We start from the raw sequence: 16,267 nt of genomic DNA on the forward strand, positions 1-16,267 counted from the left end.
ACTATTCAATCTCACGTTTACTGCGTGTTTCCAGCGTTAATTTCGCCATTGACATATGTTAGTTTCAATGTTAAATAAATTTAGAGTTTTTTTTTTTTTTTATTGCTTTCGATAGGCAGACGAGCTTACGGCTCATCTGATGGGAAATGATAACCGTCGCCCATAGACATCCAAACTACATCAGTGACTCAGATGCGCTGCCTATCCTGGCCTGGATGGGCAGCCTTATGTATGTTACACCGGCTATCCTGACCTTCAGACCGGAACACAGTATTACTGTTTTGCGGCAGAAATAGACAGGACGGTGGTACCAACCCGGGCGGGCTTCTACACAGAACCCTACCACCAGTTAAATTATTTATATAACCAATATTTGTTGCGATCTTTGCGCAAAATTTATACTAACATATAAATCTACAGTGGTTTAACGGATGTTCCGTTATAACTACTGAACCACGCATCCGATTGACTCAAAACTTGGTAACCATGTAGAAAATACATGTACTTAATGGATAGGCTAATATTTATATGAGTGTTGGCCTAGGTACACCAGTTACGGGGGCGTTAATTATGAAAATCATTGTGGGGGTGAGAAATAACAATGTTATTTTAAATGCCCAGCGAAGCGGACGGGTACAGCTAGTAATAATATATTTTTAAACAACGTAACATCCAAGCTCGGTTGAACTCTTCATCATTTAGCACTTTGTTTTGTTACGTCTAAAATTCTATCATTGTCAAACATGGACACCACGAAGCAACCTATCGGTGAGGGAATTTTTAGAATCTAATGTAATTTGAAATTAAGAAAATGTATTTTTTAGTAATTATCAGCTTCCGTCAGTGTCCGTTTTTTAGATATAAATCGGTTTATTTAGTTCATAAATTGTGTTATATTTACTGTTGTCCCAGTGTTATTGCTATGTCGATTGCTTTTTTTTTATTGCTTAGATGGGTGGACGAGCTCACAGCCCCCTGGTATTAAGTGGTTACTGGAGCCCATAGACATCTACAACGTAAATGCTTCCGCCTACCTTGAGATAAGAGTTCTAAGGTCTCAGTATAGTTACAGCGGCTGCCCCAACCTTCAAACCGAAACGTATTACTGCTTCACGGCAGAATTAGGAACGGTGGTGGTACCTACCCGTGCGGGCTCATAAGAGGTCCTACAACCAGTTAATTGGTTCCTTAAGTTTCACTTTATTTGTATTTGTAACCGCTTCGCATATATATGCCAATAAAAAATAAGATTCTCCTAAATTAAACTTAAATTCGGTGTTCCTTTGGAGAACGGTCCTCTATCGTTCTTAAAAATAGAATCTGATGTATAAATGGTGCTTACTCGTCGCCGTAAAATAACGCAAATCCGCGTGATACCTTTAAAAAAAATTCCATCTGTGATTCTTTGCGATTTTCTAGACAATACTAAGTTTGAGTTCAATTTTTTGTTATAAATTGTGTCTTGTTTAAAAATATATAAATTGGCGTATATGTACGCTTGTTACAAAATAATAGTGGCTTTATCACTGAATCGGCAGTACAACCATACTGTAACCCGTGTAGGGTTGGTGTTGTGATCATTTATCCGACACTTTATCAGGCTCATCATGCGTCAATAAAATTACAAAACATTTTATTGAATTGGCGTAATTTTGCTTCGGATATTCTTGTATGGTAGACCAAATATTTACATATATGAAAATGTAGTTTGAGTTTCTCTAAATTATTATGCGATGAAATTCGTAGCATACGCTCAAGGGTATTTTTCTTGCTGGAACATTGATATTTCTAGTGAGAAGCGAACATATCTCTAAGTTATTTTAATAAATTCAATCCGCAGTGCTGAATGTTCTACTATAAATATTCGGAGATAAGAAAATTTAATTTCGATTCATATTTAAGTTCGATTCTCTGAGACCGATGATAATGGCAAAGGCAAAATGAGAGTAAAGTAGCTCATGTGATTAGGAACAGTCGTAATCGAGGTCGTCGTGGCCTAAAGGATAAGACGTCCGGTGCATTCGTGTTGAGCGATGCATCGGTGTTCGAATCCCGCAGGCGGGTATATACCAATTTTTCTAATGAAATACGTATTCAACAAAATGTTGACGATTGACTTCCACGGTGAAGGAATAACATCGTGTAATAAAAATCAAACCTGCAAATGTTAATTTGCGTAATTACTAGTGGTAGTACCTCTTGTGAGTTCGCGCGGGTAGGTAACCACCACCCTGCCTATTTCTACCGTGAAGGTGTAGAGGAAAGTCATGTGCGCAGCAAAGTACTTGATCTTTACTAAGGACTCTTTGAAAACCAATTTAACAGAACATGTCACATTGCTCATGAAATTTCGAAGATCGAGTATCATTTCAGTGCCCAAAATTCCTTACACAAAAACCCAATATTTTATATGTGCTAATTAAAATGTTAGTAGTATCGAAAAACACCTAGTTTCAGGATTGTCGAACCAGCTGGAGGCGCTTAATTTCAAGGCGCTATTGTCAGACAACTCCATTAACCTCAATAGGTGAGGATACCCTTTAATTTCTCGCTTTCATTTATTACTATAAAATAGACAGCTAAAACTTCAATGTCACCCTTTTAAAATCAGTTATAGCGAAATTTATTTTTCAGAAATCGTAAACACATTAAATCTACTACCAGAGGAAATTTCAGGGAGCGAATATTGAGAAAAGTACAGAATAGTAAGTAAAACGGAATTAATTTCAATCCTTTTAGCATTGTAACAAAAAGCACGCATTTAGATGTTTTGAGTCCTCCGATGATGTTTGAAGGCGATCTCACCACGTCAATACCACTGAGTGAAATCTATTCAAATATTTAGCTAGCTTAGACGTGACCTAAAGGATAAGACGTCCAGTGCATACGTATCTATCTAGCAATGCAACGGTGTTCAAAAAAATAATAAGATGTGTATAATATTTCAGGAATATCACCCGAACCCATACAAGAAGACAGTAAAATACCTCTGACTTGTCAATTCCAACTGTTCCAGACTGCCATGAAACACTTACTTATAAGCGGTCAATTTATGGGTTTGAATCCAGTTAGTCGTATATCAGATCATAGTCCAACTAAAATAAGGTATATGATCTTAGTACTTTTTTTTATGATTTTCTGTAGAGTAATAAAATAGGACTAGTAATTTCTTACTATGGCACCTCGTTACCAAAATATTTTTATTGAAAAAACAAGAAAGCAATGTTGGGATTTCCTCAATATGCGTTCTGATCAATCCAAAATCAGACTAATTAGATTCATTATCGATTACTCGTCTGTAAAAATAAATTGCGCAATGAACATTTATAAGCATTAGATTTTATGAATCAAAATTTCAAAAGGCAAAAATGATACATTCGTGAAATGCAATAGCCATGTTTTACTAATAACTTACATTTAATAGGTTCACAGTACTTTCCTGGAAATTTGTTTATGGTGTAACAATTGGCATTGCCCAAGCATGTGCCACAGTTCTGTGCTTCTGTAAACTCCTGAAGGATAGTGTTAATATTGTTGCATTAGGTAAGTTTAAAAATTTAGATTTTCCCTTATGATTTTATTTATTTATTTATTTATTTATTTATTTATTTATTTAAGGATTACCGACAGGGTTTACAGTAAGACATAAAATAACATTGACATGTATAGAGCAATTGATAACTGCAACTCTAATTATAGGCAATCACAGCATGCATTACATTAATATATTAATAGAGATTTAACAATACTATTAATAATAATAAAAAATTTAAAACAAAAGAAAGACAACAAGGGCAGTAATGCCCGAGTACTCAGACCGAGGCTGAGGCTGAGGTTCAACAACAACTTTTTATAATTTTGTTCTTAAATATTGGAAGGGAATCGCCAAATATGTCAAGGTTTTCAACTTTTCTAACAAGATTATTATAAAGGTTAGTTAGACGAGGAGTAGGTGAGTGCTTGCCTAGATTGGTTCTGCTAAAGCGGGTGCTGAAAAGAGCAACGGGGCGACGAGGTAACCTAGATGGCACCTTCGAAGAGAATTTATTGAGGATGAATTGGGAGTCGACAGTACCGCTCATAACTTGATGTAAAAAACATAAGCCTAACATATCGCGGCGATCACTCAATGTTTGCATTTTAAAATATTTAGCCCTATCAACATAAGATTCAACATAATTAGGCGGCCTAAAACGATACGACATGTGGCGAAGTAACTTTTTTTGAATTCTCTCAATCCTGTTAATATGGGTTTTGTATGTAGGACACCACACAGTGCTGCAGTAATCAAGTTTGCTTCTAACATAACTGTTGTAAAGCAATAGCGTAGTGGAAACCTTCTTAAACTCCTTACCATTCCTAAGTACAAAACCCAGTGATTTGTTCGCGGCATCTATAATTTTGTCAATGTGCTTAGTGAAATTCAGCTTGGTATCAAGCTCCACCCCTAAATCACGAGTCTGAGAAACTTCACTCAAGCATTCCCCTGAAATATGATATTGTGTTGGTATTATATTGCGTTTTAATGTAAATTTTATATGTAGACATTTCGAAATATTCAAATACATTTTATTAATTTGGCACCAATCAACCAATTTATCAATATCTCTCTGTAATAGTTCAGCATCATTCACATCATTTATAACACGCATTATTTTAAGATCGTCAGCAAATAGGTAACAGGTAGAATATTTAAAAAGATTTGTAATTTCGTTGATAAAGATGTTAAAAAATAGTGGACCCAAGATGGAACCCTGAGGTACACCCGAAGAAGCTATGAATGGATTGGAACTGTGCCCGTCAATAACAACCTGTGACGGCCTTTGGTTTAGATACGAAGAACACCATCTAAGCAGAGGAACTTCGATATCAAATTGATGTAGTTTTTCTAGTAAAATGCTGTGGTTAACTTTATCAAAGGCCTTAGAAAAATCAGTATATATTGCGTCAACTTGCCCAGAGTTGTCAATGATGACCGCAACATCATCTACGTATTGAAATAAATTCGTATTTGTGGACCGCTTCGTCATGAAGCCATGCTGAAATGGGGACAGCTGGTTTCTTACATGATTGTAAATATGAGTATAAACTAAACTTTCAAAGACTTTAGCAAATGTACAAAGGATGGAGATGGGCCGATAATTAGTTATTAGATCTTTTTTCCCATTCTTATGTATGGGAACTATTAGGGCTTCCTTCCACTTTTCAGGGAAAATCCCTGATAATAATGAATGATTGAATATTAAAAACAAGGGTGTGGAGAGTTGTTCAGCACATTTAACGATAAATTGTGGTGGGATATTGTCTGGCCCCACTCCCTTGGTTAGATCCAGATTTTCCAACTTCCGTTTGACACTGTTAACTTCAATATGAACAGCCCGCATACTACATTTTGTGTCTATCCAGTCAGCATTAATATTGCTGTACACATTGTCATCAGCTTCAAACACAGAAGAGAAATATTTTGCAAATAGATCGCTGATGACATCTACACTGTGACCTTTTACGTCGTTAAGACTCATAGTGGGTGGATAGTTAGAACTAAAATTACGTTTCTTTTTAATGTGCGACCAGAAGTATTTAGGGTTCCTGGATATTAAAATTTCCAAAGAGATTATATAATCGTTATAACATTTACGCATGACCCTTTCACAATCAACACGCAAGTAATTGAATTCTATTTTGTCTAATGGATTTCTATGTTTTTTGTATTTGGTATGGTATTTGTGTTTTAGCTTTAACATTTTTACTAAGGATGGTGAGAACCAGACAGGGTAATTTTTATATTTAAATGTGGGTGTAAATGGAACATGACTTTTTATAATATTTCTGAGAATCTCATACAATTTGCTAACCATATAATTTACATTACTGCAATCATTAAATTCATTATTCCAATTAATATCACTTAATTCATTGTTAATAATTTCATAATTAGCTTTTCGGAAATTATATTTCGGTTTGATAGTATTCTGACTAGTTTTGTTAATAAATACCGTCGTTGCTATAGATATGTCTAAGGGGGGATGCAATTCATCAATATCTTTTAGTGGGTGAGTACATTCTTTGACTGTAACATTATTGTGAGTATTACTGAGAACAAGATCAAGTATTTTATTTTTACTATTGGGTGTGATGGATTGGATATATGTGATTGTGCTGAACGATATCATTAAGTGCCATAAAGTCTATCAAACTGCTATTCATTGGGCAGGTACCATAATTGTTCGGTGTAGTGTAGGACTCATCATCGTTAAGCTCCCAGTTTATCCCGCTTAGATTAAAATCGCCTAATATAATCGTGCTACAATTTTGGTCAAAACCTACGCTACATTTGTCTAAATAATTATCGAGAGCTGTGACCGTGACGGGGGGTGGCAGGTAGACTGCACACAGATTCAGTAACTGAACATTTGAATTACGACTTTTAATTTTGGTCCACACGTCCTCACAGTCACTCTCCCATTCAAACATGCCACGCTACAAACTGTTTTTTTACTGCGATAAGAACACCGCCTCCCCTTCTCCTAAAATTATACATAGATGAGCTCTCTCGGTCTCTTCTAAAAACCTCATATCTGTTGTCAAATACCTCCAAATCTAAAATACTACCATTGAGCCACGTTTCAGTAAATATTACAATATCATAATTGTTTAGTAACAGTTGTTGATGAATCTCCACAGTACTCAGTCTAAGACCCCTAACAGTTTGATAATAACAAGATAAACTATTTAATGAGATCATATTCGTAAGCTGATATTTTCTTTATTTGTATAGGTAAACTGTGTATAAATTTGAAAAATCCTTAAGGGTTAGCAGCTACTTAGATCTCTGAGCTACAAACTCAACTGCCTTCATTAATTCTACATAATATAATAATGATGATAACATATTGCTTTTGATAAAGCTCAATTTTGCTCTCCATCTTTATATTTTGATTAGATTTAATTGACAGCTTGTGTGGGTTTTAGTCCATGGACACTGCCAAAGACACTCGCCTTGGTCAAGTCAAAAGTCGGTTAAGCAACGAAATAATTACTAATAGACTTTGTCAAAATTGTTTCAGCTTATTTTGCATTCTATCTATCCACTGGTTGCAATACTTTCATATTTTTGAGAGTTGCATCAAAATGGCCTACTTTAATAAAACACGTGTACGAAACTCAGCTCGACAGCTATATCGATGTCAAAGTTAAAAACAAGTGCTTTGCCGCATACATTATTTTCTTTTCAATGTCAATGAGTGAGTATTTAGTTAATACGTAATTTTCTTCAGCTTAAGTAATGTAACAGAGAAAATAACTGATTCTAAAACATATAAAAATGTATACGGGTTTTAAGTATCTTATTTAAAAATCTAAAAATTACGCTTAAAATTAGGTATCGCACAGGATCAATGACCCTTGATAAGCCCGGAGTAATCCATTAGCTGTCATGTAAGGTTGAGTGAATTAAGTCGTTGATTCAAAAGTTTTATAGGGCCTAATATGTTCGCAAATTCTGCGATGAGCCTTTAACGGATTAATCGTATGTTTCGTCTACATTATTTAAAATTACCTTTTCGGCATCAAGAATTCTAAAATACTTTACGCCTTGTATTTAAAAATGAACATTTTCAGCGGAACACATGCTTTCTTTGCTTTCGAAATTCGTAATAACGATGGACTGTTTACCAAAGGGCAGTGATCTTTTTGAAAGTTACATCATCAGGAACTTTCCTTGGTTGTTCGAATTTGACGTCCCGTATTATCTGCCTATTGGAGTTATACTGCAGGTAGCAAAATAACATTAATCTTTTTTTTTTTTCTTTATTATAGAGAACATGAGGCTATTAGTTTGTGTGTTCACCGTGGAAATATTTTTGTCGGAACATATTCAGCATGTAAGCATTGAAAAGTAAGCGTTGAAAAGTAAGCGTGTAAGCGTTGAAATCCTTGTGTTTGACATCTTGGGCATGTGCCATTTGGAAGAAAAGTAATAGTAAGCTCCCACTTAGAGGCTTTTACTTTATAAATCGTGCGACAGGATAAAGTAAAATGCACAGCAAAAACAACAGGATCAGTATTCCCACTTCTCCAGAACTCCAAACAACGATAAAGCCCTTGGATAGTCGGTGTTCCCAGTCTTGCCGACTGTTTAAAGACATTATGTATGGTTTGAGTTTTTTACTGCTTATTTTACGAAATATTCCAATAAGGAGTGCCTGAAAGAGTCAATAGATATAATACCTACAGTTAAATCTATAAGCTTTAACATAAAGTAGGTACAATAAATTTTAAGAGGACCTTCAAGAGACGTTACTATTTTGAAACGAAATTGTTTCTTCAGATTTATGACAATACAATGTCTTTATTCAAACTAGGCTTAAATACTTTATTAGTCAATAATTGGATCCATGGCATTGTCATTCCCAAACGTCATTACCATTTATGTATTGGAACAATAAAGAATATGCGTTCACTCTTCGTATGATTTTGGCACTTCTGGCTATTTATTTTATTATTCCCATTGCTATACCTAGTCAGGTCATAAATTCTGTCACATGTTTAATGTAAAATAATTGAAACAAGTTTATTCATTATGTTACCATTCATATACCAAAATGAACTTAACAAAACATAGATTCTTATGACACTAAAGTTTATTCAAAATGACTTCCGTGATTTTGAATACAGACCTTCAATCTGCGCGGCCAGTCGTCTATCGCAGCACGAACGAGTTCCATGTCAATATCGGCGGCTGCCTTAATCAAGGATGTCTTGAGTGACTCCAAATTGGGATGAGGCTTTGAGCACGCCTTTTTCTCCAAGTGTTGCCATATCTTGTAATCTAACGGATTCAAATCTGGACTGGAGGAGGGCCAGTCTTCGTGCCGGATGAAGTCGATTTCACGCGCCGCCAGCCAGTCTTGTGTGCTCTTCGCTCTATGAACTGGCGCCGAATCTTAATGAAATACCCAGTGCCTGTTATTGAACATGGTATGAGAAACAGGTTCCACAAGGTTCGTCAGGACTGTATTTTGATACACAACTGCATTCGTTTTTACACCTTTCTCACAAAAATGTACCTCTGTTAAGCCCCAATAAGAAACTCCCAACCATACCATGAGCGAGAATGGAAAATTACCTCGTTGGACACGCGGAATACGGTTGCTCGCTTCTTCACTACTGTGTGCGTACACCTTATCATTTTGTTTGTTGTAGCTCTCTTCTACGGTAAAAATTTTTTCATCCGAAAAAAGATTTTCCTGATATTTTTTTCCCGCGTACCGCTTCAACAAAGCGCGGCATCTCTTCAGTCTCAGGTCCATTAGACGAGCATTCAAACGATGTCCTGTTTTTCTTCGATATGCCCGAAGCCCTAAGTCTTCATTTAACACCCTATTCACCGTGGTTCTGCTTAACCCCATCTGAAGGGCCAACAGTTTCTGCTTACGTTTGGGATTTCTTTGAATTCGCGCCTTCACATCTTTTATCACTGCTGGAGTCCTAACAGACCGAGGGCGACCACTTCTTGACCTGTCATCTACACTAGAGTCTTCATTGTATCGTTTGATGGTACGATAAACGAATCTTTTGGTTATATTCAAATTTTTCAGTATGTTAAAAATTTGAATTGGCGCGTAACTGCAACGATGCAACGCAATAACTGCAACACGGTCTTCTTTAAGCGTCCACTCCATATTTAAAAATGAGTAAAATTCTAAAAGTATACATTTTTATTTTCAAGAACAATTCGAAATTCGAATTCAATAAACTTTTTTGTGGCCAGCATTCTAAAAGAAAAGTTTTTACTGTGTGACAATACTTATGACCTGACTAGTTAGTATCGGTAGCTAATTGTTCTGTCAACGTGAAATGACTTCAAGCATAAACTTTGCGCCGGATCAAATTAAAGAGGCTATAGTGGAATCAAGAAGATTTAATTGATTTAATTTGACTACAGTTCCTGACTTTGGTATCAACGATTAATTGGAGCTACTCAGATCTGTTCATAGTGTGCATGAGCATTTACCTTACATCCATATTAAAACAGATCAACAAGAAAATAGAGATGGCTGGTAATTCCGTGAGTATCTTTTATAGCGTAAGCAAGGTCATGAAAATTCAAATTGAGAACTATGAGTAAATTGAAATGACCTCATAAACTATGCTTCGGGTGCTTTGTGCATTTTTATCGTTTTCCTTTATTAAATATGTTATTAAGCGAACTTTAAATTCTAGTAGCGAACGACTAGCGTATGCTGGTTTTTTTTTTTTACAGCTTAGGTGGGTGGACGAGCTCACAGCCCACCTGGTGTTAAGGGGTTACTGGAGCCCATGGACATCTACAACGTAAATGCGCCACCCACCTTGAGATATAAGTTCTAAGATCTCAGTATAGTTACAACGGCTGCCCCACCCTTCAAACCGAAACGCATTACTGTTTCACGGCAGAAATAGGCAGGGCGGTGGTACCTACCCGCGCGGACTCACGAGTGGTCTTACCACCAGTAAAAAGTGATTATAAACAGTTTCTTACAAAATTTTTAAGAATGTAGGTATTTGTATGACAAGTGAGGAAAAATGGCAGAATATTGCTGCTACAAAGGGTTATTGCAGCAATGGAGCCATGTCGATGAGGGTGAGGTTTCATGACTACGTTGACTGTGATGTTGTGGTACTCATATTTTCTATTGTATCCCGTTCCTCCTTATTCTTCGTATTTAGACGGATGGTACTGAGATTCTAACGCAGTTTAGTTTTAATACACCGGAGAGTATAAAATAATAAGAGATCTTTGAGGCGATATTCTTTTCTCTGTATGTCTTTTTTCTTGTTTCTTCCGGTTTTTCAAAACACCAGCTTCCATTTTGTTATCTAATTAAATTTAGTTAACTGGTTACACACAGTGATTACAGAATTACGGAGATTCCATTAGTCGAGATTCGCTTAAGAGCGTTTAGGCGTATCGCATCTTGTTGACTCAAAACCACATTACTCAAGCCCATTTATATCTATCCAAACAAAATTAAAAACATATAAATTACTGGATCGTCAACTTCATGAAAAAACTAGTAAATTTATATAGGACAACGGAAGAATAGGAATACCTAATTGGAATAAGATTTCACTATTAAAATCAAAGCAAATTTTCTGTTTTTCTCCCATTTATTACTGAAGCTCGTTTAGGTTTTTAGAAGTAGATGCACATACCTAATATGTCATCATCATCATCATCAGCCTGCGGCAGTCCACTGCTGGACATAGGCCTCCCTCAAAGATCGCCACTGAACCCGATCTTCGGTTCTACGCATCTAGTTACTGCCAGCTGCCTTGCGCAGGTCGTCGCTCCATCTAGCAGGAGGGCGTCCTACGCTACGTTTGCCGGTTCGCGGTCTCCACTCCAAAACACGTCTACCCCAACGGTTATCGGTTCTGCGACTTATTATGTGACCAGCCCACTGCCACGTCAGCTTACTAACTCTGCGAGCTATATCGATCACTTTGGTTTTTGCCCGAATGACTTCATTGCGTATTCGGTCTCGCAATGACAAACCAAGCATAGCTCGCTGAGTACCTTTTAGTTGGTGGACTAGTCGCATAGTCAGTGTCCACGTTTCGGCTCCGTAGGTAAGCACGGGTAGGACGCACTGATTATAGACCTTTGACTTCAGACATTGTGGTATGGGCGACGAAAATATCGCCAATTTTAAATATTAAAATTCATTATTAAATTTTATTAAAAATAAAGAAAAATTGCTTAGAACCTAGCTCTATTTTGCTTTTAATCGTTATATTGATCCTAACAACATTCACGATGGCAGATAAAAATGAAAAATGCTTTGTTACGTTTTATTACACAGCAAATTGGAAAGTCTTAATTAAAATATTGAATTAATGAGCTTTCCGTATTTATTACACTATCACTATTTATGATGATTTAAGAAGAGACGACTCTTAAATTAGGCAGCCATCTTTAATGTTTAAATTGTTACGTCATTTTAGAACTAGCTTCGATTCTGTCATCACCAAAATGTTTCTTTTCATGTTATCCATAATTATATCAAACACAAGAACTAATCCTATTGTTAGGATAGTTTTCAGTTCACTTTCTGAAAAATAGTCAGTCCAAATTCAACCGAACTCAATTCCGTAGTATTTTAACAATGACCACTACTTTCTAGAATCACCTGCCTATACCGTTCCGTATTTATGACACTATCACTACTTTATGTCACGCACAAAGAAGAGACGATTTTAAAATTAGGCAGCCATCTTTAATGTTTCAATTGTTACGTCATTTTAGAACTAGCTTCGATTCTGTCTTGACCAAAATGTTTCATTACATATTTATTATCCGTAATTATATCTAACACAAGAACCAATCCTATTGTTAGGATAGTTTTCAGTTCACTTTATGAAAAATAGTCAGTTCAAATTCAATCGAACTCAATTCCATATTGTTTAAGCAATGACAAATACTTTTTAGAATCACCTGCCTATACCGTTCTGGCGAACATTACGGGAAGACTACACAAGAGCAACGCGTCTCGTTCGCAGCTTCGACGATACAATCAGCAGCGTTATATTTTTATCGTTTGCCTCAAATCTATTTTTTATATGTCTACAATTGTACAATATACTATCGTGAGTATAACTGATTTCATTGAAACAAACTTTTTTTTATTGCTTAGATGGGTGGACGAGCTCACAGTGGCACAGGTGGGCACCTGGTGTTAAGTGGTTACTGGAGCCCATAGACATCTACAACCTAAATGCGCCACCCACCTTGAGACATAAGTTCTAAGCTTTCAGGTATAGTTACAACGGCTGCCCCACCCTTCAAACCGAAACGCATTACTGCTTCACGGCAGAAATAAGCAGGGTGGTGATACCTTCCCGCGCGGACTTTCAAGAGGTCCTACCACCAGTAAGCAACATGCAAATTGAATGTACAATTTGGATCAGCCATTACATTTCTAAGATGATCGATTTGTAGCTTAGATTATATTTGGTGTGACTGGAACCTTTTCGGAAACCTCTGGGTCTGCGGAGGGACTTCGGTTCTCTCTGTATTTTGTATGTTCCATGAGAAATGCTCTGAAGAATTGTTAGAGATGGTGCAATCATATCGTTTTTACCATCGCATCGCCCGCCTCCGCCACCACCCATAGTATGTACCTAGAACCATTGCGTTCATCCACAGTGCGTATTCAGAGATCTTTTTTGCAACGTACCATTTGGTTTTGGAATGAGCTCCCTTCTACAATGGTTCCCGAGCGCTAGAGACATGGTCCTTCTTCAAACGAGGCTTGTGGAGAGTACTTAAATTTAGGCAGCGGATTGGCTCTTCTCCTGGCATTGCTGCAGTCCATGAGCGACGGTAACCACTCACCATCAAGTGGGCCGTATGCTCGTCTGCTTACAAGGGCAATAAAAAAGACAGGTGTTCCTTCTGTCTGTACAGGTTCTAACGTTTATTAAATACACACGAACATACAAGTTTTTTTTTCCTGAAGGAACAAAATAATTCGGTTATATACTTATTTCATAGCTTTCGTAACTCTGCAAATCAATTGATACTGAGCTTACAGTTTGTCGAAGTCATTCAAAATCTGAAATCAGTTATTTAGTAAGAATAGAATGACTTATTATAAATACTTAGTTAATAGTTAAAAGCTCAACAAAATTCTCGTAAAAACTTAAATTTTATTTGCTGATTGCCTGTATCCCAAAAGTAAGCCAATTGATTCAAATTAGCACTCAAATTTCAAATTGTGCACTCTCAATAATTTTTTTTCAGTAACGGTGTAACATCGAAGTATAATTTGTTGAAGGAGATGTGCCCAAACTATCCGTCAGGGTAAGTTTAGATGGGTGTTTATGTGTTTCGGAATGAGTTTAAATTATATTATCACAATAGTCAAAAGATACGGTCTTGCGATCTTAACCTCCTCAAGTTACCGACAACAGCTTTTTTACCCTACCAATTCTCTGGTATCCTGAGGAGCTATCATTCCAACTACGCCCGGACGGCACTCAACCTGAGAGAATTGGCTAACACTAGCCCAAGCAAGAGCAGTGCTTCGCAGAATCTACCAGCGGATCGGAATGGCGACTCACTGAGCAGATTTGTACCCCAGCTTGTATGTTTATTCAGTATCCTTCCTAATTCTCAAAAACGAATTAAGACTACACAACTATTTAAAGGTGCGCTATTGCATTTACGTTTGGGTGGATATGAGTTTTGATAGCAGAGTGCAAGGTGTAGAGTGACGTCATCTACTGAACTGATCTAGTAAATAAATAATAGTTTAAAAAAACTAACAAAACACGCTTTTATAGGAAATCCAACTAAAAAATAGAAAATAAATTTTAATAAATTTGAATTAATAATAGTGTAAGAAAAAATGATTTTATTTTAAAAAAGCGTGGGGTGCTTTTCAGGATATTATCAAAATAACCCTTTCATAAATTATTTATAACTACTGATACAATGCACCCCACGTTTTTCTACAATAAAATTATTTTTTGTTACACTATTATTAATTCAAATTTAGAAGCGTATTTTGTTAGTTTTTTTAAAATATTATTTATTTTTCATTTTTTTGTAGAATTTAAATTTTTTCAATATTTTTTTAAAGTTTGAATTGTCATCGGTCTTTAATAAGTATACCAAATTTCGAGTTAATCTGACGTTTTGAAGGGGGTCAAAATCATATTCAAAGATTCCATTACATACTAACATACATAGCTAATAAAAAAGCATATTAAAAATACTGTTTTCTTTCAGGCCATTAGGCGGTTACGAACAAATAATGTATTTATTGTTCTCTCTTTCGTTCCTATTGGGTCGTTCTCTAGTCGTCTCGCTTGTCGCAGCCAAAGTACACTCTGCTTCGATGGTACCGGCTTCAGCTTTGTATAACATACCACGAAATATGTACTGTTCGGAAGTAAGTATGAAGTTCGTTGTTCAAAATTATGGTAATTGCTTAGTCTAGTGGATAATGTCCTTGACCCGTTGTTTGAAATTCAGGGTCTATGCGTTCTTGTTTTTGTCTCGTGATTTCCAGAATTAAATCTATAGGACAACCCTACCTTGGCCCTACAACAAATTAGGCAAACTTTGCCTCTTTGATTTTTATTATACGATGTTATAGATTCCTTCATTTTGAAGGTCATTAATAAAATCTGACTGGTACTTGCATGCTGGATATAATCGCCTCTCCCAATAAGAGTAGGTACATTTTTTTATTTTATTGCTTAAGTGGGTGAACGATCTCACAGCCCACCTGGTGTTAAGTGGTTACTGGAGCCCATAGACATCTACGACGTAAATGCGCCACCCACCTTGAGATATAAGTTCTAAGGCCTCAAGTGTAGTTACAACGGCTGCCCCACCCTTCAAACCGACACGCATTACTGCTTCACGGCTGAAATAGGCAGGGCAGTGGTACCTACCCGCACGGGCTCACAAGAGGTCCTACCACAAGTAATAAAGTACATCAGGAGTCTTATCTTTCCCACGATGAATACTTCTACCTTATCTTAATTGTTATTAAAAATTATTATTATATTTAATCAAATTATAATAAATACTCCTGCCCTTCGATACTGAAATATTGAAATTGTTTTCAGATTCAGAGGTTCTTGGACCAAGTGCATGGTGATAAGGTCGCGTTGAGCGGTCTTCGTTTTTTTTACGTCACTAGAAGCCTGGTTTTGTCGGTATGTCAATTACATTATTACTATTTTATTTATTTAAACCAATAATTTATGATTCTTCGTTATTTGTCGTATAATTTAGTTGAGTCTTCTAATTCTACTGTGCCTCTATTGAGAGTTGAATCTTCTCTTTTAAGCTTATTCATGGCGTGTCCATATTGCTATTTACTCTTTAGTCTTTAAATACATATTTACAAAATACCGTTGGTTTTAGGTTGCTGGCACTATTGTCACTTACGAGCTGGTGTTGCTTCAATTCAGCAATGAAGATTAAACAACAGGCAATAATTAATTAATTAATTCAATTAAATAAATTCAAATTAATAATAGTAAAACGATTCACAATTATAATACCGATAAAAAATTTCTCATATTATTATGGTTACTAAAAAAATTCATGCTCATATCCATCCAAGTTTCAAAACAGGTTTTTTTAAAGTCACGCTTTTAGTTAAAGTTATTTTGTTTTTAACATTTTCAAAGACAGATATTATTTTAAATTAAGTAACTAGTCAAACGGGTGATTTTTACTTGTATTGTTTTGATAATGCCTAAA

At 36.0% G+C, this 16,267-nt stretch overlaps 1 protein-coding gene across 1 annotated transcript; it reads left to right on the top strand.

Moving 5' to 3' along the window:
• The first annotated feature begins 739 nt into the window (after nucleotides 1–739).
• On the top strand, nucleotides 740–16,044 carry LOC105842948 (gustatory receptor for sugar taste 64e-like). The gene is made up of 13 exons (XM_062672728.1): nucleotides 740–768; nucleotides 2,452–2,527; nucleotides 2,635–2,705; nucleotides 2,949–3,105; nucleotides 3,425–3,543; nucleotides 7,068–7,244; nucleotides 7,621–7,775; nucleotides 9,947–10,069; nucleotides 12,473–12,630; nucleotides 13,787–13,846; nucleotides 14,777–14,939; nucleotides 15,625–15,714; nucleotides 15,926–16,044. Exons 1-13 carry the CDS (start codon nucleotides 744–746, stop codon nucleotides 15,983–15,985), a joined length of 1,434 nt encoding a protein of 477 aa, XP_062528712.1. The 5' UTR covers nucleotides 740–743; the 3' UTR covers nucleotides 15,986–16,044.
• The last annotated feature ends 223 nt before the right edge of the window (nucleotides 16,045–16,267 follow it).

The sequence above is a fragment of the Bombyx mori genome, chromosome 15, assembly GCF_030269925.1.
Source record: "Bombyx mori chromosome 15, ASM3026992v2".
In the NCBI taxonomy this organism is placed as follows: domain Eukaryota; kingdom Metazoa; phylum Arthropoda; class Insecta; order Lepidoptera; family Bombycidae; genus Bombyx; species Bombyx mori.

Coding starts and splice junctions, on each gene's coding strand:
- LOC105842948 (XM_062672728.1), top strand. CDS start 744: ATGGACACCACGAAGCAACCTATCG. Junction 2,706..2,948: donor ATTGAGAAAAGTACAGAATA/GTAAGTAAAACG, acceptor ATAATATTTCAG/GAATATCACCCGAACCCATA. Junction 3,544..7,067: donor TGTTAATATTGTTGCATTAG/GTAAGTTTAAAA, acceptor AAATTGTTTCAG/CTTATTTTGCATTCTATCTA.